This window comes from Rhinopithecus bieti, unplaced genomic scaffold (genome assembly GCF_001698545.2).
Source record: "Rhinopithecus bieti isolate Rb0 unplaced genomic scaffold, ASM169854v2 scaffold_26546, whole genome shotgun sequence".
Classification (NCBI taxonomy): Eukaryota; Metazoa; Chordata; class Mammalia; order Primates; family Cercopithecidae; genus Rhinopithecus; species Rhinopithecus bieti.
The window spans coordinates 2,171,918-2,187,958 of record NW_016812367.1 but is presented as its reverse complement, the minus strand read 5'-3'; the positions used below and the strand labels follow the sequence as shown (position 1 = coordinate 2,187,958).

General features: G+C 46.7%; 1 protein-coding gene across 1 annotated transcript in view; it reads left to right on the top strand.

The window, feature by feature from the left end:
- The first annotated feature begins 7,397 nt into the window (after window positions 1–7,397).
- FAF2 (Fas associated factor family member 2) overlaps window positions 7,398–16,041 on the top strand; it is a 63,370-nt gene continuing 54,726 nt past the window's right edge. Inside the window, exon 1 of the mRNA XM_017896136.1 lies at window positions 7,398–7,561. Within this exon, the coding sequence (XP_017751625.1) occupies window positions 7,499–7,561 (63 nt within the window). The 5' untranslated portion in view covers window positions 7,398–7,498. The remainder of the gene's footprint in view (window positions 7,562–16,041) is intronic.

Here is a 16,041-nt window from a genome sequence, read left to right as displayed (position 1 = left end):
TTAGCCAGGATGGTCTCGATCTTCTGACCTCATGATCTGCCTGCCTCAGTCTCCCAAAGTGCTGGGATTACAGGCGTGAGCCACCGCACCTGGCTCAGAGATATTTTAAAAGAGCAGTAGGCCGGGTGTGGTGGCTCATGCCTGTAATCCCAGCACTTTGGGAAGTTGAGGCAGGCGGATCACGAGGTCAGGAGTTCGAGACCATCCTGGCTAACACGGTGAAACCCTGTCTCTACTAAAAATACAAAAAGCCGGGCTTGGTGGTGGGCACCTGTAGTCCCAGCTACTCAGGAGGCTGAGGCAGGAGAATGGTGTGAACTCGGGAGGTGGAGCTTGCAGTGAGCCAAGATCGCGCCACTGCACTTCAGCCTGGGTGACACAGCAAGACTCAGTCTCAAAAAAAAAACAAAAAACAAAAAACCAAGAGCAATAAAATATTTCAGCTTTAAAGTCACCTGTTATCAGCATTTCTTAGCCCAACACCTGAAATTGAAGTGGTTCTTCTTTTATCTTCTGATTTGAGATGCTCTAATTAAATCCCATCTCTCTGCATCCCACAGGCAGTGGCTTTATCTCCCAATTTACTTCCCTTAGCGTTACTCTTGTAAGTCCACCTGTATTGCTAGGCCCTTTCTCTAAGGAGCCAGCCTGGGCCAAATATTTACAGACCTTGTACTCCATGTGCAGCCCAGTTCTAGGCACTGGGGATTCAGTGGTGGCCAAAGCAAGCTTGGCTTCTGTAACCCTTCTAGAATACAGAGTGAGGAGGTAAACAATAAACAGGTAAATAAGATAATGCCATGTAGTAATAAATGCTTTGAGGAAAATGCAACATGTTTAGGTCTTCTGTGAGATGCATTTTTATTATTTATTTATTTATTTATTTTTTATTTTTGAGACAGAGTTTCACTCTTGTCACCCAGGCAGGAGTGCAGTGGCCCAATCTCGGCTCACTGCAACCTCCGCCTCCCAGGTTCAAGGGATTCTCCTGCCTCAGCCTCCTGAGTAGCTGCAATTACAGGCACGTGTCATCATGCCCAGCTAATTTTTGTATTCATTAGAGTCGGGGTTTCACCATGTTGGCCAGGCTGGTCTCAAACTCCTTACCTCGTGATCCACCCACCTCGGCTTCCCAAAGCGATGAGATTACAGAGGAGACTGCATTATCTTGTGCTGAGATCTGAATGTCAAAAGGGGCCAATCATGTGAGGACTCAAGGAGATAGGGTCTTGCAGATGCAAAGTCCCTGATGTCTAAATAGGAATAATGAGGTGAAGGTTTGAGAGAAGTGACTTGGCACCAATGAGGTCAGAGAAACCATAGGAGCCAGCTATAGGGCATTTTAGGCCACAGTAAAGAGCTTGGATTCTATTTTAAGGACAATGGGAAGCCAATAGAGTGTTTTAAGCAGGAGCATGATAGGATCTGATTTACTTTACTTACTATTTTCTATAGACACAGAGGTCTCACTGTGTTGCCAAAGCTGGTCTTCTGGGCGTAAGCAATCCTCTTGCCCTGGGTGGAATTTTTAAATCCACTTTGGATTAAAATAGAAACTGGGTTTGGTGGTGCAGGCCTGTTAGACCAAGCTACTCCAAAGGCTGAGGCATGAAGATAGCTTGAGTTCTGGAGTGTGAGACCAGCCTGGGCAACACGGTGAAACCCCATCTCTACAAAAAATACATGAATGAACCTGCTGTGAGCAGTCCCGTTACCGGGTGTATACCCAAAGGAATAGAAATCATTCTGCTATATAAAGACATATGCACGGCCAGGCGCGGTGGCTCACGCCTGTAATCCCCTAGCACTTTGGGAGGCCGAGACGGGCGGATGACGAGGTCAGGAGATCGAGACCATCCTGGCTAACATAGTGAAACCCTGTCTCTACTAAAAATACAAAAAAATTAGCCGGGCGTGGTGGCGGGCGCCTGTAGTCCTAGCTACTTGGGAGGCTGAGGCAGGAGAATGGCGTGAACCCGGGAGGCGGAGCTTGCAGTGAGCTGAGATTGTGCCACTGAACTCCAGCCTGGGCGACAGAGCAAGACTCCGTCTCAAAAAAAAAAAAAAAGACATATGCACACGTATGTTCGTTGCAGCACTATTTATATTAGCAAAGACATGGATGCCCATCAATGATCAAATGGATAAAGAAAATGTGGTACATATACACCATGGAATACTATGCAGCTATAAAAAAGAATGAGATCATGTCCTTCACAGGGACATGGATGAAGCTGGAAGCCATCATCCTCAGCAAACTAATGCAGAAACAGAAAAGCAAACACCTCATGTCCTTCCTCGTAAATGGGGGTTAAACAATGAGAACGCATGGACACAGGGAGGGGAACAACACACACGGGGCTTGTCCGGAGGTGCGGGGAAGGGGAGGGAGAGCATTAGGACAAACACCTAATGCGTGTAGGGCTTAAACCTAGAGGATGGGTGGACAGGTGGAGCAAACCACCATGGCACATATATACCTATGTAACAAACCTGCACGTTCTGCACATGTATCCTGGAACATAAAGTAAAATAAAATAAAAGAATTAGCCTGGTGTGGTGGTGTGTGCCTGTAGTCTCAGCTACTTGGGAGGCTGAGGTGAGAGGATCGCTTGCACCCTGGAAGTTGAGGCTGCGGTGAGTCATGATCATGCCACTATACTCTGGCCTGAGCAACAGAGGGAGGCCCTGTCTCGAAAAAAAAAAAAAAAAAAGAAAGAAAGAAAAAAAAAGAGAAGAGAAAAGAAAAGAAAGAAAAGAGAAAAGAAAGAAAAAAGAAAAGAGAAAAGCAAAGAAAAGAGAAAAAAAGATAATAAAAGAGAAAAGAAAAGAAAGAAAAGAAGGCCAGGCACAGTGGCTCACACCTGTAATTCCAGCACTTTGGGAGGCCAAAGAGGGTGGATCACCTGAGGTCAGGAGTTCAAGACCAGCCTGGCCAACCTGGAGAAACCCCCCATCTCTACTTAAAAATACAAAAATTAGCCAGGCGTGGTGGCACATGCCTTTAATCCCAGGTATTTGGGAGGCCGAGGTAGGAGAATCACTTGAACCTGGAAAGTGGAGGTTGCAGTGGGCTGAGATAGTGCCACTGCACTCCAGCCTGGTTGACAGAGCAAGACTCTGTCTCAAAAAAAAAAAAAAGTGGGCCGCATGTGGTGTCTCACCCCTGGAATTCCAGCACTTTGGGAGGCCGATGTGGGCAGATCAGGAGGTCAGGAGATCAAGACCATCCTGGCCAACACGGTGAAACCCCATCTCTACTAACAATACAAAAAAATTAGCTGTGCGTGGTGGCGGGCACCTGTAGTCCCAGCTACTCGGGAGGCTGAGGCAGGAGAATGGTGTGAACCCAGGAAGCAGAGCTTGCAGTGAGCCAAGATTGTGCCACTGCACTCCAGCCTGGGCTACAAGAGTGAGACCCTGTCTCAAAAATAAAATATAAATAAAAAATAAAAGAAAAGAAAAAATGAAAAGGCAAGCCAATAACTGGTAACACTTTTCACATTGTTCATCTTGAACTTATCAAAAAAAAGTTTGAGTTTCTTCCCAGGTCTGTTTCTCCCATGGCAAATAGAGGCTAGGAGGCTTCTTTCAATTCTGATTCACTTGCAGAGTAATTTTCTTTAAAATTGAATTAGTTGACACCCTTTTTTTCTTTTCTTTTTTTCTTTTTGTGACAGAGTTTCACTCCTGTCTCCCAGGCTGGAGTGCAATGGTGTGGTCTTGGCTTACCGCAACCTCCGCCTCCTGGGTTCCAGTGATTCTCCTGCCTCAGCCTCCCAAGTAGCTGGGATTACAGGCGTGGGCCACCACACCCGGCTAATTTTTGTATTTTTTGTGAAGATTGGGTTTACCATGTTGGCCAGGCTGGTCTTGAACTCCTGACCTCAGGTGATCCACCTGCCTCAGACTTCCAAAGTGCTGGGATGACAGGCGTGTGAGCCACCACACCTGGCCAACACCATTTTTAAATGGGGAGATTTCACATGGAAATCCAAATGTGTAGAATTTTTCTTTTAAATTAGCATATTTTACTTTTTAAGGTGTACAATGTGATGTTTTTCAAATAAAATTTATCATATATGACATGATGTTTTGAAATATGTGTACTTTGTGGAATGGCTAAATCAAGCTGATTAACATGCATCACCTCACATGTATTTTTTTGTGATGTGAATGTATGTGCTCTTAAAAAAAATGGGCAGTTTTGGCAATACATGGAAGCCATCCTCTACAGCTAAAAGGCAGAAACCATCTGTTTTTTGTTATGTTTTGTTTTTGTTTGTTTTTTTGAGACACGGTCTGTTACCCAGGCCGGAGTGCGGTGGTGACTATGGCTCACTGCAACCTCTGCCTCCTGGGTTTAAGTGATCATCCCTGCCTCGGCGTCCTAACTAGCTAGAACTATAGATGCGTGCTAACACACTCAGCTAATTTTTTTTTTTTTTTTTTTTTGAGGCAGAGTCTCGCTCTGTCGCCCAGGCTGGAGTGCATTGGCACGATCTCAGCTCACTGCAACCTCTGCCTCCCAGGTTCAAGCAATTCTCCTGCCTCAGCCTCCCGAGTAGCTGGGACTACAGGCGCCTGCCACCACGCCTGGCTAATTTTTTTTGTATTTTTAGTAGAGATGGGGTCACCGTGTTAGCCAGGATGGTCTCGATCTCCTGACCTTGTGATCCGCCCGCTTCAGCCTCCCAAAGTGCTGGGATTACAGGTGTGAGCCACCACGCCCCGCACACACTTGGCTAAAAAAAAAAAAAAAAAAATTTGTAGAGACAGTTTCACCATATTGCCCAGGCTGGTCCCCAACTCCTGGGCTCGAGCAATCCTCCCACCTTGGCCTCCCAGAGTGCTGGGATTACAGGCATGAACCACCGCGTCTGGCCAGAAACCACCTTTGGACAGGGAATGGACACTTGGGCTTTTCATATTTTGTCCCCGCACTGAGGCCCATTAAAGTAGAGTTTTTAAAAAATAAATTATTTCTTGTAAGCAAATCTTTACTGAAAGAAGAAAATGGCCAGGTGCGGTGGCTCACGTCTGTAATCCCAGAAGTTTGGGAGGCTGAGGCGGGCAGGTCCCGAGGTCAGGGGATCATAGACCATCCTGGCTAAGATGGTGAAACCCAGTCTCTACTAAAAATACAAAAAAAAAAAAAAAAAAAAAGAAATTAGATGTGGTGGCGGCGCCTGTAGTCCCAGCTACTCGGGAGGCTGAGGCAGGAGAATGGCGTGAATCCGGGAGGCAGAGCTTGCAGTGAGTCAAGATCGGGCCACTGCACTCCAGCCTGGGCGACAGAGCAAGACTCCATCTCAAAAAAAAAAAAAAAAAAAAGAAAGGAAGGAAGGAAAGAAAGAAGAAAACAGAAAGATAGACAAAGAAAGTGTAAGTTTCTTTGAGGAAGTGAAGAAACATTCAATGGTGTTTAATAATAACTACAAATTAGGTCTGTTGAAAGAATATGTTACCCAGGCTGGAGTGCACGGGTGTGATCACAGCGTACAACAGCCTCCTCTCACCTTAGCCTCCTGAGTAGCTTGGGACTACAGGCATTCACCACCGTGCCTCCTGGCAAGTATATATCTTAAGTGAGAATTACACAATTCCTGAAGACACCTGACTTTGCCACCTCTCATTTAGTTTACCTGAACCCAGTGTTTCTGGTGAGGTTGAACAACCCTGAGTCTCCCTTGAGCTTTGAGTTACTGTAATAAATTCTCTAGAGTAGCAGCTGTCTGCTTCCAATTTTGCCTTCGGGGGTTTTTAATTAATTGACATTTTATTTATTTACTTATTTACTTATTTTTGAGAAGGAGTCTCACTCTGTCGCCCAGGCTGAAGTGCAGTGGGGCAATCTCGGCTCACTGCAACCTCCGCCTCCCAGATCCAAGCGATTCTCCTGCCTCAGGCTCCTGAGTACCTGGGACTACAGGCACGCGCCACCACCCCTGGCTAATTTTTGTATTTTTAGTAGAGACGGGGTTTCGCCATGTCGACCAGGCCAGTTTAGAACTCCTGACCTCAGGTGATCCGCCCGCCTCGGCCACCCAAATAGCTGGGACACCATTTTTAAATGGAGAGATTTCATATGCAGATCCAAATTTGCCGGGGTTTTGTTTTGTTTTGTTTTTCAAATTAGCACTTCGGGGGGTTGCGTTTTAGGGCGTACAATGTGATGTTTTTCCAGGACGTTGTGGTTTGTGCAGACCTGATAAAGTCTGGAAAGAAGCAGCCAAAATTTCATGTACTCTTCACAGAACCAGCTCTCAAAGCCTTTTCTGTCTCACCAGATCAACCGTACAAGGGGATGAGAGTGGGGCGCAGGCGGCTGAGAGCCTTGCTGGGAATCACACAGGTCGTCCGTGGAAAAGCGTGTACCAAGACCTAGGCCTCTCTAGAAGGTGGGCAGAGGAGGCGTTCGGAGGGAGAGGTGGAAATGAGAACAGGAAATCTAAAGAGAGGTGGCGGACGAGAAGGGGCAAGGGACGTGCAGAGGAAGATAGAGATTGAGGGATGGTGATAGGGCAGTGTAAGCAGCAGAAGGGAAGGGCAGGAGACTGCCTCGAGGAGAAGGGGCAGCGGCAGCACATCAGGGGCTCTTGGTGAATCTCATTCAACAAATGGCAAAATGGAGCCCAAGTGGTTTGCCCAAGGATGTCCAGCACTTGGCAAGGTGGCAACTAGAACCCGCGTCTCCTAATCGCGGTCCAGGGATCTTTCTTCGCCTGTCACAGGGACAAGGGGCCAGTGCAGCGCTAGTGCGGAGAGACAAGACTCCAGGCACGGAAAAGCAGACGCTGGGCCGGGGCTCCAGCGCAGCAACCACGGCGGTGGACGGAAAGCTCTGCCGACGGCGGGGGCGCCATGAATCGTCGAGGATCCAGGGAGCCCAGTCCAGCCCTTCCTAGCAAGTGACTCCGAAGCGGCAATGGGACGGTAGTCGAAGCCTGCCCACAGCTTCCGCTTCGAAGGCGGCGTTGGAAATGCCGCGCCAGTATCCTTCGGCACCTCCCGAGAGATGGTCAGGAGCTTTTGGAAACTTTAGGTCAGGGGCCAAAGACCAAAAGGCTGGTATTTCGGAACGGCCACATCTCCTGAGAAACCTCCAAGAATAGCTGAGGTTGCCGGAAAATGGTTAGAGAGCAGCCGAAATCAGCCGAATGCCATTCGGGACACTCCGGAGTTTCTCGAGGCACATTCGGGCCCTCTCGGCTCTGCAAGACTCCACTGGAATCTTAGGTCTCGAGCAGATCGTTTCGTCGCCTAAAGGGTAAGGGCGACTTGTACCGACAGTCCCTCGGCAGTTTCCGGAAGTGTTCGGGATAGGCCCGAGCGTGGCGCCCTCTGGCGGCGACCAGGGGTAGGGTGGGGGTTAGTGGGCCAGCGCGCGCAGACGCAGCTGCGCCCGGCGGTCGTTCAGACCGGATGTGGCTGTGGCTGAGGTCAGTTCCGGCGGGTGACGGTGCGGACGGGTCAGGAGCGTAGAGGCGGCGGCAAAATGGCGGCGCCTGAGGAGCGGGATCTAACCCAGGAGCAGACAGAGAAGCTGCTGCAGTTTCAGGTAGCAGCGAGTACTCGGTGCAGCAAATGCCTCCGCGGGATGGGGAGTGGGCCCCTAGAGGAGTTCAGAACTTTCCTCAGATTGGGCTCAGATTCTTCTTAGACCAGCAGGCCGGCCCCCTCCCCCCAGACTCCAACTGCCCTGATTCCCCCGGCCCCCAAGCCTCTGTTGGTCCCTAGCCTTCCAGCCATCGCTGCGGCCAGACCCGCCTCGTCTGTGCCTCTGGTGCCCTCAGCGTATCAGCTTCCCTGGTTTCTCTTAGCGGCGTCAGTCCTCAGCCATCCTTTCCAGCCCGGTTATCGGTCGGACCCTCTCCGCCCAACGAGTCTGTATCTGCCGGAGACGCTTAATCCCCACCGCGGAGTTGGCGTTCGGGTCTCTGACAGGAAAACCTCCTGCCAGCATCCCATGCCATTTCCACAAACATTCCCACAAACTGGGGCCTCTTGGATACCAGGTTTCGTGTTGGGGGTTCCGGTCGGGAAGGGGGCACCTACACACAGACCTGGTCCCCGCCCTAGAGGTGTGGGAGGACACCAAGTGAGAAAACAATGCAAGGTGATAAGTGTCATCAGTGGCTTCCGACGGGATTTATTACTTTTGGCTTATTCCTGGATTCCTGTGCTTCACTATGCTTGAGGAGGGTGGTAACTTGCGGGAATGTTATGTTAATACAGGACGTCGTATTAAGAACATTTGCCACTAATCACTTACCCTTGAGCTGGAGAACGGTTGGAGGATACCACTAGGGTGGGTAACCTTGGCACTTTGTTACCAGTTTCCTTATCTCTGAAGGGACTGTCTTAAAAATATCTACCCCCAAGCCGGCCGCGGTGGCTCACCCCTGTAATTTCTGCACTTTGGGAGGCCAAGGCGGGCGGATCACGAGGTCAGGAGTTCGAGACCAGCCTGGTCAATATGGTGAAACCCCGTCTCTACTAAAAATACAAAGATTAGCCGAGCATGGTGGTGCACGCCTGTAGTCCCAGGTACTCGGGAGGCTGAAGCAGGAGAGACTCGCTTGAACCCGGAAGGCGGAGGTTGCAGTGATGAGCCGAGATCGCACCACTGCACTCCAGCCTGGGCAGCAGCAAGAGTGAAACTCCGTCTCAAAAAAAAAAAAAACAAAAAAAACAAAAAAAAACTATTTCCTGAGGATGTTCTGGAGATCAAATGGACATATGGATGTCAGAAGGGCCTTGTGGACTGTAAAATGCCCCCAAATAGTATTTCTGCTATTAATTTGACTTAGGATAGACCTAACGTTATTGATGCACTTATTTCCTTATATAAAATGTGTAAATATTCATTTATTCAGCTATATTTATGAAGAAGCTTAGTGCTCAGCGCTGCTAGGTGGAATCCCACTTACTATTTCAGATGTAAGTACTTTGTAAACTTAGCGTACATAACCTCATTTAATACAACAACCCTATGAGATTCATACTGTTACAGTCGCTGATTTACAGATGAAGGGTATCAGGACCAAGAAATAAAATGCTTAGGTTACACAGCTAGAAAGTGATGGTGTCAGATTTAAAGCTATGTCCATCATCCACAACCCTTCCCAGGCTTCTGACTTCTGTCTTGTACAACTTATCTGTCACTGTACAGTTGAGTGTGGAATGCAGATACTGAGATAATAAATATTTTTTTGGCGAGTTCTCACTTTTCTGCAATTTCCTTGAATAGACTTCACTATAATAAATTTTGAAGTGGTTATTTTTTCCCCTCTTAAATTGAGCAGTGGGTTGGAAGTGTATAAATGGAAAAATGTGTCGTAGATGTAATTGATATTTGATTGGAATTTTTGGTAGAGAAATTGAATTGATGACCCAGCAAATTATAATTAAAGAATGAGAAAACAGCAGACAACCAGCTTACACTTCCATTACACTTCCAGGTAGACGACCAGTTTCAGAGTGTTGTTTAACTTTGGCAGACCATTTTACCCCCTAGAACTCTTCAGGGGTAAGCTAACATGTTGTTTAAGTGCAATGAAGCAATGTGAGTTATGGTATCTTTAGTCTCATACCGGAAGAGCATGAATATGAATATATGATAGCATTTCTGAAGTAAAGTGCATAGGAACTTCCATCTTATCTTCTGTGGAGATTTTTTTTTTTTTTTTTTTGAAATGGGGTTTCGCTCTTGTTGCCCAGGCTGGAGTGCAGTGGCGCGATCTCGGCTCACTTCAACTCCCGCCTTCCGGTTTCAAGCCATTCTCCCACCTCAGCCTCCCAAATAGCTGGGACTACAGGCATGCACCACCACACCCAGCTAACTTTTTGTATTTTTAGTAGAGACGGGGTTTCACTATGTTGGCCAGGATGGTCTTGATTTCTTGACCTCATGATCCACCCGCCTCGGCTGAGATTACAGGCGTGAGCCACTGCGCCCAGCCAGAACTGTGGAGATCTTTATTAGAAGAGAGGTGGATAGCAGGTTTGAGCTGTATTAAGATTGCCTTATGAAACTGGATTTATTGAGGGAAATGCATCTTTTTTTTTTCCATTCTATAAGCAATCGCTGGATCAGATTCATTATCCACATTGCCATTAAACAAACATTTGTTGAAACTCACTAGATGCCAAGCATTATACCAAGCATCAGTTGATGTACATTAACTCTTTTTTTAAGAAAAATATTTTAGGCTGTGCACGGTGGCTCATTCCTGTAATCCCAGCACTTTGGGAGGCTGAGGCGGGTGGATCACCTGAGGTCAGGAGTTCGAGACCAGCCTGGCCAACATGACAAAACCCCATCTCTACTGAAAATACAGAAATTAGCCAGGCATAGTGGCACATGCCTGTAATCCCAGCTACTAGGGGGACTAAGGCAGGAGAATCGCTTGAAACTGGGAAGCGGAGATTGCAGTGAGCCGAGATTGTGCCACACTGCACTCCAGCCTGGGCAACAGAGCGGGACTCTGTCTCAAAAAAGAAAAAAAAAAACTTTAAAAGTAGAGATGGGGGTCTTGCTATGTTGTCCAGGCTGGTCTCGAACTCCTGCCTCAGCCTCTCACAGTGTTGAGATTACAGGTGTGAGCCACCACACTTGGCCCCTTAACTCTTTTAAACCTTTTAATATAACAGTGTAAAGGGTTAATCTTGTTCATTTTAATGATGAAGAAACAGGTTCTGAGAGGTCAAATAGCTTGCACAAGTAGTAAGTGGTAGAGATTTAGAAATTTATATCCACAGCCATCTTGTGTGTAACTTAATGGAGAAGTCAAGTACACACATGAATAATGGGTATATGATACACACACACACACTTCAGCCCAGGCTGAAGTGCGGTGGCGTGATCATAGTTCATTGCGACCTCAAACTCCTGGACTCAAGTGAATCCTCCCACCTCAGCCTCCTAAGTGGCTAGGACTAGAAGTGCCCAGCTAATTTTTGTTTGTTTGTTTTTGAGACAGAGTCTTGCTCTGTTGCCCAGGCTGGGGTACAGTGGCACGATGTCGACTCACTGCAGCCTCCACCTCCCGGGTTCAAGCTATTCTCCTGCCTCAGCCTCCTGAGTAGCTGGGAATACAGGTGCCTGCCACCATGCCTGGCTGATTTTTGTATTTTTAGTAGAGATGATGTTTCCCTGTGTTGGCCAGGCTGGTCTTGAACTCCTGACCTCAGGTGACCCACCTGCCTCGGCCTCCCAAAGTGCAGGGATATTACAGGCATGAGCCACCACTCCCAAGCCCTGGCTAATTTTTTCTTCTATTTATTTTTTTAATTTTTTATTTTTTTTAATTTTTTAGACAGGGGCTAGCTCTGTTGCCTAGGCTGGAGAGCAGTGGCATGATCATGGCAGTGATGAACTGAAGGCTCAAGCAGATCCTTCCATCTCAGCCTCTTGAATAGCTGGGACTACAGGCTTGTGCTACCACGTCTGGCTAAAGTTTTCTATGTGTGTAGAAACGAGGTCTCCCTATGTTGCCCAGGCTGGTCTCGAACTCCTGTGCTCAAGCAGTCCTCCTGCCTCAGCCTCTCAAAGTGCAGGCGTGAACCACTGTGCCTGGCCATAATGTGGTATTTAAAGAGTGCTGTGGAGCTTAGGGAAGACCAAGAGTGTTCATGAGGGGAGAAAGATAGTTTAGCAGTTAACATTTTTTTGTTGTTGGTTTTGAGATGGAGTCTCGCTCTGTTGCCCAAGCTGGAGTGCAGTGGTGTGATCTCGGCTCACTGCAGCCTCTGCCTCCCGGGTTCCAGTGATTCTCCTGCCTCAGCCTCCCAGGTAGCTGAGATTACAGGCATGCACCACACGCCGGCTAATTTTTGTATTTTTATTTATTTTCTTTTTTTTTTTTTTGAGATGGAGTCTCACTCTGTCGCCCGGGCTGGAATGCAGTGGCACGATCTCTGCTCACTGCAAGCTCCGCTTCCCGGGTTCACGCCATTCTCCTGCCTCAGCCTCCCGAGTAGCTGGGACTGCAGGCGATGCCACCACGCCCGGCTAATTTTTTGTGTTTTTAGTAGAGACGGAGTTTCACTGAGTTAGCCAGGATGGTCTCGATCTCCTGACCTTGTGATCTGCCCGCCTCGGCCTTCCAAAGTGCTGGGATTACAGGTGTCAGCCACCGCGCCCGGCCAATTTTTGTATTTTTAGTAGAGATGGGGTTTCACCATGTTGGCCAGGCTGGTCTAGAACTCCTGACCTCAGGTGATCCGCCTGCCTCGTCCTCCCAAAGTGTCAGCTCCCGAGTAGCTGGGACTGCAGGGGATGCCACCACGCCCGGCTAATTTTTTGTGTTTTAGTAGAGACGGAGTTTCACTGAGTTAGCCAGGATGGTCTCGATCTCCTGACCTTGTGATCTGCCCGCCTCGGCCTTCCAAAGTGCTGGGATTACAGGTGTCAGCCACCGCGCCCGGCCAATTTTGTATTTTAGTAGAGATGGGGTTTCACCATGTTGGCCAGGCTGGTCTAGAACTCCTGACCTCAGGTGATCCGCCTGCCTCGTCCTCCCAAAGTGTCAGGATTACAGGCGCGAGCCACAGGACCCGGCCAGCAGGTAACATTTATTAAGTATCTGCTATGCCTTAGGCGTAGTGTTAAAGTATAACTATTACGTTTAATCCTTACAGCAGTTTTTAAAGTACCATAGGTGGTATGCATAAGGAAACAAATCTATCGATGTATTTGCTCAAGGTGATTAAGCTACTAGGTAGTGGAATTCTAGTGGGTCTACATCTGTACTTGAAGGCTGAGCTCTTACCAATATACCTTGCTACTTTGGAAGAGGAATAGAATTTCAACAGGTGTTGGGCAGAATATTCAAAGCTGAAGAAATAGCTTGCACAAGGTAGGGAGATGGGAAAGTGAAGTGTCTGTGGTTATGAACTGAAGAGTATTAGAAGCGAACAGTAAGACTAGAAAGGTAAATTAAAGCCAGATTTTGGAGGCCTTTCAAAGCTGGCTTCAATAGTTTAAACTTTAATCTGTAGACAAGGGGAGCCATCAAAGGATTTTTCAACTAGGGAGTGGCACTAGGTTTCAGGTTTGCTTCACTAACAGTATGGAGTATGTGTTTGGAATCTCCACAGGGGTTAGGACAGAACAGGATGACACGTTAGGAGTTGGTTCTCAATATGTTTTTTCATTTGGTATATTGAAATTAAGGAAAGTAAAATATTTTGGAAATCTCAGGTTTCCTGTGTTTCACTTTTTTTGTGACATGATTTGGTTAGAACTCCCCAAGGCATTTTATTTAATATCATGTTTCTCAGTCTGTTTGATGTCTTCTAGGATTCTTCTATAGTTCTCCACTTCTGTTTGTTTTGGAATCAGTTGAATATGAGTAACTATTGCAGACTATTGTTTTAAGCCATTTCAAATGGGAAAGAATAAGGACATAGGTTTTAAGGAGAGCTAATGCAGGTATATGAAAGGTTACTTTTATTGGCGTTCATTTCCCCCAAATTTCCCAATATAGCAGACTCTCCTAGTGCCTTGGTTCACTGCCTCTAGATTGCTGTTTGAACAGCTGGAGAAGGATGACATGGACAGAGAGAAGCGGGAACTAAAGGAGTTACGCAGGCCAACAGAGGAAGAAATGATCCCTTTTCTGCTTGCACAGGAGGAAGAAATGTATGACCCTCATCCTTTTAAATGATAGTCTGAACACTGGGCTGTAGAATCAAATTTGTAACTCATTTTGAAAATCTTTCTTTTGGCTTCACCTGATTATCACCTAAAGGGAAAAAAACACATGGTGCTGTTCATGTATTGAAAACAGAACATACGATGGTCCAGTTGAGGTTTTTTTGCCAGAGAATTTGGCACTGTTGAGAAAACAAGAGCTTTGAAAATCCAGGCAAATATGACTTAGCTTTTCAACAGCTTCTGGTGAGTTCTGCGATCTTAAACAGGTTCTTGTTTCTCTGAACCTCTTTCATTTTCTATAAAATGGAGATACTGGCCGGGCGCAGTGGCTCATGCCTGTAATCCCAGCACTTTGGGAGGTCAAGGCCGGCGGATCGTGAGGTCAGGAGTTTGAGACCAGCCTGGACAACATGGTGAAACCCCATCTCTACTAAAAATACAAAAAAATTATCTGGGCATGGTGGCAGGCACCTGTAATCCCAGCTACTTAGGAGGCTGAGGCAGGAGAATTGCTTGAACCTGATAGGCGGAGGTTGCAGTGATCCAAGATCACGCCATTGCACTCCAGCCTGGGCAAGAGCAAGACTCCATCTTAAAAAAAAAAAAAAAGTTGGGAGATACTATTATCTAGTTCACAGCATTCTTTTTATTTTTTACTTTAAAAAATCTAGTAGTCTGGGGACCTGTAATCCCAGCACTTTGGGAGGCCGAGGCAGACAGATCACTTGAGGCCAGGAGTTCAAGACCAGCCTGACCGTCTCTACTAAAAATATAAAAATTAGCCAGACATACTGGCATGTGCTTGTGATCCCAGCTACTCAGGATCAGGCAGGAGAATCACTTGAACTCTGGAGGCAGAGGTTGCAGTGAGCCGAGATCGTGACACTGCACTCCAGCCTGGGCGACAGAGTGTGAATCTCAAATAAATAAAAATAAAATATCAAAATAAATAAAAATACAAATACAAAAGAAGTTAGTCAGGTGTGGTGGCACAGGCCTGTAATCCCAGCTACTCAGGAGGCTGAGGCATGGGAATCACTTGAACTCAGGAGGTGGAGGTACCAGTGAGCCAAGATCATGCAGTGGCTGTAACCTGGGCAACAGAGTCAGATTCTGTCTAAAAAAGTATCTAGTAATATATGCTTGTTGCAAGTTAGCAACATACAATTGTATCTTAAAAAGTAATCAAATCTTATTTTATTTCCCTATTCTAGTTCCAGGTTTGTTGTTTGTGTATTTTTGTCTTCTGCATATACAGATATACAAACGCTTAATGTGGAAGCTTTCTTAACCTTAACCTTCACTTGACTGATTAATTGGAACAGATATCCTCCTTTCCCTAAACTCTGTTCTGTAATATGTTCAAGCGTTTCTGCAAACTTTACTCTGTAATACGCTCAAGTGTCCAGTTGTACTCCTGACAAGAGGCAGTTATGTTTGCTCCCAAACTACTGTGTGCTGGTTATGTTTGTCATGTGCGTTTAATTAAACACTACATAAATCTATAAAATACCAGTGCAAAAGGAGTTTTCATTGATATGAAACCAAAATTAAAAGCTTTAAACTGGCTCTGTCCGGGAAATTGCTTAAAAAAAAAAAAATTGCTGTTCAGTTAGGTGTGGGCAAGTTAACTGTAAATGACTTTAGGAAAAATCATTGAGATGCAAGATTGTGCACTTACTGCTTGGCAAGTGTTCAGGGTTGCACTCCACTTAAAGAAATCAAATCAGTATGGGTTATGCTAAAAAGATCCCAGCCTAGGCAACATGGTGAAATCTCATCTCAGCTAAAACTACAACAAAAAAATTAGCTGGACTTAGTGGCGCATGCCTGTGGGCCAGCTACTTGGGAGACTGAGGTGGGAGCATCACCTTAGCCCAGGAGGTGGAGGCTGCAGTGGGCCATGATTGCACCACTGCACTCCAGCCTGGGTGACAGAGTGAGACCCTGTCTCAAAAAAGAAAAAAAAAAAAAAGTAAAAAATAGCTGGGCACAGTGGTGCACACCTGTAATCCCAGCTCTTTGGGAGGCCGAGGTGGGCAGATCACCTGAGGCCAGGAGTTTGAGACCAGCCTACCCAACATGGTGAAACCCCATCTCTACTAAAATACAGAAATTAGCCGGACTTTGTGGCGGGTGCCTGTAATTCCAGATACTCAGGAGGCTGAGGCAGGAGAATCGCTTGAACCTGGGAGGCAGAGGTTGCAGTGAGCCGAGGTTGCACCAGTGCCCTCTAGCCTGGGTGACCGAGCGAGACTCCCTCTCAAAAAACTAAAAAAGATCCAAGGAGTGCCAGTGGATCCATTCCCTAAAGAAAAGGATAGGCTTTTCTCAAAAGATTGTTGTTTACTGTGAGTTCTTTTTTTTTTTTTTTTTTT